This window comes from Phascolarctos cinereus, unplaced genomic scaffold, assembly GCF_003287225.1.
Source record: "Phascolarctos cinereus isolate Bilbo 61053 unplaced genomic scaffold, phaCin_HiC Scaffold_2;HRSCAF=192, whole genome shotgun sequence".
NCBI lineage: Eukaryota > Metazoa > Chordata > Mammalia > Diprotodontia > Phascolarctidae > Phascolarctos > Phascolarctos cinereus.
This window is the reverse complement of record NW_027555625.1, coordinates 37,311,197-37,320,693: the sequence shown is the minus strand read 5'-3', so window position 1 is coordinate 37,320,693 and position 9,497 is coordinate 37,311,197. Positions and strand designations below refer to the sequence as shown.

The 9,497-nt window shown below is 37.2% G+C and overlaps 1 protein-coding gene across 1 annotated transcript in view; it reads left to right on the top strand.

Annotated features, from left to right (window-relative positions):
* Positions 1-6,740, top strand: part of LOC110203972 (uncharacterized) — a 9,036-nt gene extending 2,296 nt beyond the window's left edge. The window contains 5 exon segments of the mRNA XM_078149115.1: positions 493-619; positions 1,365-1,460; positions 3,740-4,007; positions 4,009-4,935; positions 4,937-6,740. Of these exon segments, the coding sequence (XP_078005241.1) occupies positions 493-619; positions 1,365-1,460; positions 3,740-4,007; positions 4,009-4,935; positions 4,937-6,206 (2,688 nt within the window). The 3' untranslated portion in view covers positions 6,207-6,740.
* The last annotated feature ends 2,757 nt before the right edge of the window (positions 6,741-9,497 follow it).

The window sequence follows — 9,497 nt, the reverse complement described above, 5'->3', positions numbered from 1 at the left end:
GAACATGGAACAATAATTAATTGTTAGGTATGGGGTCAGTTTTCAGGTAAGACATACGAGTTGCTTTGAGATGTTCAATTGTGAGAAAACTCCTTACATCAGTGTTTTTGTATCTGACTGGGTTCTGGTGAGCATGGGTTTCTTGGTCCTTTGTTAAGAGTCTCTAAACAGCAGGTTGAGGAAGTCTTGTTCCCAGCCACACAGGGCTAGTTTCAAACAATGCAATAAGGTTTTCTCTCAATTCCCACAATTGAATAAATTTTCTCAAAAGACAGAAGTTAGACTATAGCTATAATTGAATAGAAAAAGGACTGAGCTACCTCCAGAATTGAGTCACAAAATGGAGTTAGTATGGTTGACTCAGTTGCCTCAATGTACCACTTGCTGTCCTAATGCCTTCACCTCACACTGCTGGCAAGCAGTTTACATTTATTTGAACTTCATAAGAGTTAGAGCTATAGCTGGGTAAGCACAAATGTTTTTTTATTTCAGGAATCAGTGACATTCAAGGATGTGGCTGTGGAATTCACCCAGGAAGAGTGGGTACAATTGAACCCATCTCAGAAAAAGTTGTATAAGGATGTGATGCTGGAGAACTATAGGAACCTGGTCTCTTTGGGTAAGAAAAGCCTTGGTGTCTTGAAGTCTTGCTATATACTATGCCAACTCGAGATTTTATTTGGCATAGAAGTTATTCTTTGGCATAGAAGAGAAAATAATACTTATCCTTTTGTAACCCATTGACAGATTACTTGTACTACTTGTTTCCAGGAAAAAAGTCTTTGCTTAGTATCCTTGGAAATTGATTTCCTGATTTGTTGTTATCCTTGAGGATGTATCTTCCTCTCTCTGTTGGTTCAAATCCAAGATATTCTTTTTAATCTCAATATATGTTTCATCATGCACAATTCCCACCGTCCAAGCAGTCAAATGAACTATTTTTTCCTAAATCCTACTCAGTAATCCATTCTACCATAATATAGAGTATCCTTCAGTGGTCCTTTGTGCTATCCTTGAGGTCTTCCTAGCATGCCTACTTGAGGGTTTTGACTGGCTTTGAATTCTTTTATTACGTTTTATGGATGCTTTTTTAAAAAATGTAATTTCTTCTCCCTCTGCCACCTGAAAAAAAAAGGAAAAGGAAAAAACCCTACTTTTCCCTCCAACCAGCCCATTAAGGCTCTCTTGGTTGGGGGAAAAATCTCAGACGAAATGAGCTAACATAGTGCCTTGATGGTGTAAGGTACATTCAGCACCCTTATTACCCCACCTTTCTACTAAGAGTTGGAAGGAATATTTCTCTACCTGTTCTATGATGGAACTCCAAGATGACTCCCTAGCTCTTTTTCCTTTTCAACAAACAGGATTTCCAGTTTCCAAACCAGATGTGATCTACCAGTTGGAAAGAAGGGAAGCATCTTGGATGCCAGAGGCAGATATTTCAGGAAGCAGCTGTCCAGGTGACTATATAAAAACCAAGCAGTTGGGTCATTGCAAAATAGTGATCTGTTGGTCATTTTAGGTCAAAACTCTTGTAAAACGTTGAACAGAGTGATCTATCAAAGCTTCTTAGATCTATTGAGAGGAGCTGAGACTTTAAAACTTTTTTTTTACCTCAGGAACTCACTCTTTTTTTTTAATGTATCTCTTTACTGAAATGTACCTCCAGTCTCAAAGAAAGTTGTTGCATCTGTACAAGGCAGTTATTTCTCTTCTGTTCATTGAAGATTATCTTATTTTAAGCAGGTATTCTCTGCCTCACTTGCATGAATTCATCCTCCCTTTTAAATTTTAAAACATTAATATTTAGTATATTTAATACCTCAATCAACTTATCAATTATGTAATATTAATATTAAAATAAAACTTTCAGATATTAAGTAATGTACTCTTTTTGCTTCTCATTTCTCTTCTGATATTTTCTTTTATTTTGTTTTGTGATTATGTTGCTTCGCTGCTGTTATTTTTAAAAATATTTAATCCTAACCTGATTCTCATTTTTTCAGTCTGTCATGTTATGTGTCATCCTGTTTTTCTTTATGCTTTGAAATCATATTATTTATAAAGGCAAATAATGTGTTCATATGACTTGATTAACCATAACCCATCATTGGACGTATAGGTTTTCATTATTTTGGAATTTCACAAAAGCTATTGTGAACATTTTAGAGAGAGTTCTTTGCTTTCAGTAATATTTTGAGGGTATAGACCTGGTAATAGGACCATTGGGTCAAATGATATGAGTAGTTTTGTAGCTCTAAAATTACTATGGTACTTTTAAGAAAAATGGCAGCAGCAGTTTCATAAGTAGGTCATTTAATAAGTTATCATTTTAAAGAATATTTGGTAATCTAATGGCTGTTTATGGACACCTGTCAGTTGTTTTCATTTTTACTTCTTTGATTACCAGATTTTGAGTAATGTTTCAGGTCAATATTAATAATTTCTCTTGTCAGAAATACTTGTATGTCTTACTCTTATAAGTTTAATCAATTCCTTACAAAGTAGATGTGTTGGATTTTTTGAGGAAATTTCTGGCAGCAATTGTCACATTTCCCCCCTCATCTTTCTTGTTTATTCTCTTTACTTCATCTATTTATTTCTTCTCCTCACTCTAAGTTCCTATTTCCTTTCTGTTCAATCTTTTTTTTCCCTTACTATTTTAAGCTCATATGGTAAGACTACATTTGGAAGTTCTCAAAGTCATGTGTTTTTTTTTTCTGAACAGTCTTATTCCTTTCAAATGTCAACCACGTACAGCAGAATTAAGGGTTAATTTCATCCTTAGTCATTTCATTTACGTATGTTACCTTTGAGTCTTCATACTTTCACATAAGATAAACTGATCCTTAGCGAAAGACTAGTGAGACTTGTCATCTCAGGTGAGAAGGCAAGAGAATAGTTCTGTTGCGGTTTCTTGGTGTGTTGTTGGCAACACCATCTCAAAGAATTCAGGGGCAGCTAAATGGCACAGTGGATAGAGCACTGGACATGGATTTGAACTCAGGAGGACCTGAGTTCAAATCTGGCCTCAAACACATAATACTTTCTAGCTGTGTGACTCTGGGCAAGTCACTTAATCACAGTTGCCTCACCAAAAAATTAATTAATTAAAAAAAGGGAAATAAAAATATCAAAGAATTCAGACTCAGACCACTTCTAATCCAAGTATTGGCATTTATTGAGGATTGATGCCCCTCAGAAGTAGGCTGGTTTCCAAGAGAACCAGGAACTTAGGAGAAAGCAAGATGGATTTTTAGAGGGTAACAATGCAATTACATAATAGAAATGATGAGTATTAAAAAGGCAGGATGGATTTGTTAAGGGATTAGGTAATGCTGGGGGGTCCTTCTGTGTTTGGTAGTCATACATCCTGGTTGTGCTGCCCTCTGTTTGGCTAGCTTTGTGGTGCTGTTTGGTCAAGATGGATAGTAAGGTACCATGGGCCTGTCTTGGGCTAAATGGATGATGTGATTGTGGTTGAGTATAAGAATACACCTGTTCAAATACATGAATTGGATTCAGAGGCAGTGGCTAGCTAGGGCCACTAGCTATATTGAGTCTGGGGGGCCTGTGGTGTGGTTAAAGCTAGATTAGGTGGTTAAATCATTGAGGCCTTTAAGGAAGTTAGAATATTGGGCGGAGGCAGCTTCATCAGTTCTAAAATCTTTGAGCAACTAAGAACTTTGGGAAAGGGGGAAAAAGGCAGGGTTAATTGGCTCTTTATTCTTCCTTTCAGGGAGCAGAGAATTTACTGGAGATAAACCTCCTGAATGTAATGAATGTGGGAAGGTCTTCAGGAGCAAGAATCATCTTGCTGTGCATCAGAGAATTCATGCTGGAGAGAAACCTTATGAATGTAGTGAATGTGGGAAAGCCTTCAGGATTAAGAAACAACTTTCACTACATCAGAGAAGTTCATCTGGAGAGAAACCTTATGAATGTAGTGAATGTGGGAAAGCCTTCAGGATTAAGCAACAACTTTCACTGCATCAGAGATTCATACTGGGAAAAACCTTATAAATGTAATGTATGTGGAAAGGCCTTTACTTGCAAGACAAGTCTTATTCAACATCAGAGAATTCATACTGGAGAGAAACCTTATGAATGTATTGAATGTGGGAAAGCCTTCAGGATTAAGAAACAACTTTCACTACATCAGACAGTTCATTCTGGAGAGAGACCTTATGAATGTATTAAATGTGCGAAAGCCTTCAGGATTAAGCAACAACTTTCACTACATCAGACAGTTCATACTGGAGAGAAACCTTATGAATGTAGTGTATGTGGGAAGGCCTTCAGGGTTAAGCAACAACTTTCACTGCATCAGAGAGTTCATACTGGAGAGAAACCTTATGAATGTAGTGTATGTGGGAAGGCCTTTAGTATTAAGATACAACTTTCACTGCATCAGAGAATTCATACTAGAGAAAATACTTATAAATGTAGTATGTGTGGGAAGGCCTTCACTTTGAAGGGAAGTCTTACTCGACATCTGATGATTCATACTGGAGATAATCCTTATAAATGTAGTGTATGTGGAAAGGCCTACAGGATTAAGATAGAACTTAGAATGCATCAGAGAATTCACACTGGGGAGAAACCTTATAAATGTAGTGTATGTGGAAAGGCCTTCAGGATTAAAAAACAACTTTCACTGCATCAAAGAATTCATACTGGAGAGAAACCTTATAAATGTAGTGTATGTGGAAAGGCCTACAGGATTAAGATAGAACTTAGAGTGCATCAAAGAATTCATACTGGGGAGAAACCTTATAAATGTAATGTATGTGGGAAGGCCTTCACTTGCAAGAAAAACCTTACTCAACATCAGAGAATTCATACTGGAGAGAAACCTTATGAATGTAGTGAATGTGGGAAGGCCTTTAGGATTAAGAAACAACTTTCACTGCATCAGAGATTCATACTGGGAGAAACCTTATAAATGTAGTATATGTGGGAAGGCCTTCAGGAGTAAGTCAGGGCTTATTGTGCATCAGAGAGTTCATACTGGAGAGAAACCTTATGAATGTAGTCAGTGTGGGAAGGCCTTTAGGAGTAAGTCAGGGCTTATTGTGCATCAGACAGTTCATACTGGAGAGAAACCTTACGAATGTATTCAGTGTGGGAAGGCTTTCAGGAATAAGTCAGGGCTTACTGTACATCAGACAGTTCATAGTGGAGAGAAACCTTATGAATGTAGTGAATGTGGGAAGTCCTTCCAGGGTAAGTCAGAGGTTACTGTGCATCACAGAATTCATACTGGAGAGAAACCTTATGAATGTAGTGAATGTGGGAAGGCCTTCATGTGGAAGGGAAATCTTACTCGACATCAGAGAATTCATACTGGAGATAATCCTTATGAATGTAATGAATGTGGGAAGGCCTTCAGGATTAAGATACAACTTAGCCTGCATCAGAGAATTCATACTAGAGAGAATCCTTATAAATGTAGTATATGTGGGAAGGCCTTCACTTGGAAGGGAAATCTTACTCGACATCAGAGAATTCATACTGGAGATAATCCTTATGAATGTAATGAATGTGGGAAGGCCTTCAGGATTAAGATACAACTTAGACTGCATCAGAGAATTCATACTGGAGAGAAGGCTTATGAATGCAGTGAATGTGGAAAGGCCTTCTGGAAGAAGTCACATCTTACTGAGCATCAGAGACGTCATACTGAAGAGAAGCCTTATGAATGTAGTGAATGTGGAAAGGCCTTCAGGATTAAGTCAGGGCTTACTGTGCATCAGACAATTCATAGTGGAGAGAAGCCTTATGAATGTAGTGAGTGTGGAAAGGCCTTCAGGAGGAAGTCACATCATACTAAGCATCAGAAACTTCATACTGGAGATTTTCTTTATGAATGTAAGGGGTGTGGGAGGGGTTTCCTGTACAACTCAGATTTTACTCGACATCAAAAAATTCATACAGTAGAGAAAGCTTATGAATGTAGTGAATGTATGGAGGCCTTCAGGAGTAAGACACTACTTTATGTGCACCAGAGAATTCATACTGGGAAGATGCTTTATGAATGTAAGGAGTGTGGGAAGGCTTTTGCCTGCAACTCAGCACTTATTCGACACCAAAGTATTCATACTGGAGAGAAACCTTATAAATGTAGTGAATGTGGGAAGGCCTTCGGGATTAAGACAAAACTTAGTGAACATCAGAAAATTCATATTAGAGACAATTCTTTTTGAATGTAAGGAATATGGGAAGGCTTTCCCCCACAACTCAGATCTTAATCGACATTAAAAAATTCATACTGAAGAGAAACCTTATGGATGTAATGAATGTCAGAAGACCTTCAGAGTGAGAGTATAACTTAAAGCATTAAGGAGAGATACTTTTTTAAACAATTTTTTTAGGAGAGAAATATTAAGAGAGTAATGCATGTAGAAAGGCCTTTAGACTGAGGACAGTAGTTCTCCATCAGAGAATTCATCCTAGTGAGATTCCTCACGAATGTGAGGAGTGTGGGAAGGCCTACATTGCAATTCAGATCTTATTAGATATCAAAAATTCATGCTGGAGAAAAACCTTATGTATGTAGTGAATGTGGGAAGGCCAAATTTATACCTTATGAATATAATGTATAAGGGAAGGCTTTCCAGCTGAATGTATCTTTTACTCAACATCAGAGCATTCATACTGGAGAGAGACCTTATGAATGCAGTGAATGTGGGAAGACCTTCAGCCTGAAGACACAACTTGCTCAGCATCAAAGAATTAATTCTGGAGAAAAACCTTTTCAGTTTGGAAAGGTTTATAGACTATGGACACCACTTTATGTCCATCAGATAATCTACTAGAGTGATTCTTCGTGATATAAGGAGTGTAGGAACATCCCCATCTAACTAGATTGTGATTCTGAGTCCCTAGATGTAGTTTCAGAGAGTATTTAGGCTCCCTGGGTAAGAAGATATCCCTCCCCTCTGCAGAGGCCTCTAAAGGAGCAAAAATTTAGTGTTATCCTTCCATGGGCTTTCAGGGAGGGAGATATGCTGGCTGAGCTAGAGGTACTTAGTATTGGGAGAGCATTTGCATCTATTTTGATCCCTGGAAATATGGCATGCAAGATGCTTGGGGATGACCTCTTGGCCATGAGATGAGCCTGAGCCTAATATGTCCTGAGTAACTGTTGACCGTGCTTGAGGCATATATCACATGACATGTGAAAAAATGAATAAGATTCCTGTCAGGATTAAGGAATATAAACAGAGCTTTCGATGCAGAAATCAAAGCTAACAATAATAATGAAAGCTGTAAATCACTATTAATTAGAGAAATGCAAATGAAAACAACTTTGATGTATCAATTCACACTACCTCAGATTGGCCATCCTGACAGAAAAGGAAAATGACAGATTCTGGTGGGGATGTGGAAAAATAGAGACATTAGTGCGCAATTCAGAACTTGTCTGACCATTCTTGAGAACAATTTGGAATTGTGCCCAAAGCGCTATAAAGCTGTACATACCCTTTGACACAGCAATATCACTGCTAGGTCTATGTTCTGGACAGATAAAAGAAAAAGGTAAAGGATCTATATGTACCAAAAATATTCACAGTATAAATTGAGGGATGTCCATCAATTGTTGAATGGCTGAAGAAGTGGTTGTATATAATTTTGATGCAATGTTATTGTGCTCTAAGAAATGAGGGAGATGTGAATAATATGTAGTTATAATATATAATAGCATTATGTAGTTATAATAGTATACAGTAATTGTATAGACATCAGCACTTTGTTGGATCCATTAGCCTATCAGTGCTGGTACTCCCTCCACTGGTGCTGATGGTGATGATATCATTACCCACCTATAGCTTCTCTTCCTACATGCCTCTTATCTGTGTCCCATGAATCTTCATAGAGGATTACACTACAAGGTGAATGCCTTTCATATTCCATAGTGACCACTATGACCCACAAAACATTATGAAATGCAAAATGGATAATTTTGATTATGTTAAATTGAAAAGTTTTTGCACAAACAAAGCCAATGCACCCAACATTAGGAGGGAAGCAGAAAACTGGGAAAGAATTTTTATAACCAGTGTCTCTGATAAGGGCCTCATTTCTAAAATATATAGAGAAATATATAGTGAAATTTATAAGAATACAAGTCATTCCCCAATTGATAGTCAAAGGATTCATATGAACAGTTAGTTTCCAGATGAAGAAATTAAAACTATCTATAGTCATATGAAAACATGTTCTAAATCATTACTGATTAGAGAAACACGAATAAAAACAACTCTGAGCTACCACATCACACATATCAGATTACCTAAAATGACAAAACAGGAAAATGACAAATGTTGGAGACGATTTGGGAAAATTGGAACACTAATACATTGTTGGTGGAGTTGTGAATTGATCTAACCATTTTGTTTTTCATTTTTATTTTTTTTTTTTTGGCTAGGCAATATGGTTAAGGTCACAGAGCTAGTAAGTAGTATGTGTCTGAGGCCAGATTTGAACTCAGGTCCTCCTGAATCCAGGGGCGGTTCTCTGTCACTGCTCCACCTAGCTGCCCTTTGATCCAGCCATTTTGGAGAGCAATTTGGAACTATGCCCAAAGAGTTATAAAAATGTGCATATCCTTTCACCCAGCAATAGCACTTCTAGGTTGTATCCCAAAGAGATCATGACAGTGGGAAAAAGACCCACATCTACCAAAATATTTATAGCAGCTCTGCCTGTGGTGGCAAAGAAGTAGAAATTGAGGGGATGCCCATCTATTGGGGAATGACTGAACAAGTTGTGGTATATGAATGCAAAGGAATACTATTGTGCTATAAGAAATGATGAGCAAATGGACTTCAGAAAAACCAGGAAAATCTTGTATGGACTGATGCTGCGTGAAGTGAGCAGAACCGGGAGAAAGATGTACACAGTAACAGCCATGTTGTGCAGTCACTAACTTTGATAGACAGTCCTTCTCAGCAATGCAAAGATCGAAGACATCTTCAAAAGTCTCATGATGAAAAATGCTATCCATATCCAGACAAAGAACTATGGAGTTTGAATGCATATTGAAGCATACAATTTTCTCTCTTTTTTTCTTCTGTTTTGTTTTGTTTCTTCTTTCTTCTGGTTCCTCTTATGCGTTCTAATTCTTCTTTACAACATGATTAATGTGAAAATATGTTTAATAGGAATGTACATGTAGAGCTTATATTAGATTTCATGGCGTCTTGGGGAAAGAGGTGGAGAGAGAGGGGGAGAAAATTTAAAACTTAGAAGCTTTTGGAAGTGATTGTTGAAAACTAAAAATAAACAATTTAATTAAAAAAAGAAAAAAGAAAAAGAAAAAAATGCTCTCACTAATCATTATAGAAATATAAATTAAAACAACTCAGAGATACTATCTCATACCTATCAGGTTGTCTAATATGACGGAAAAGGAAAATGATAAATGTTGGAGAAGATGTGAGAAAATTGGAACACTACAGCATTGTTGGTGGAGTTGTTAACTGATTTGACCA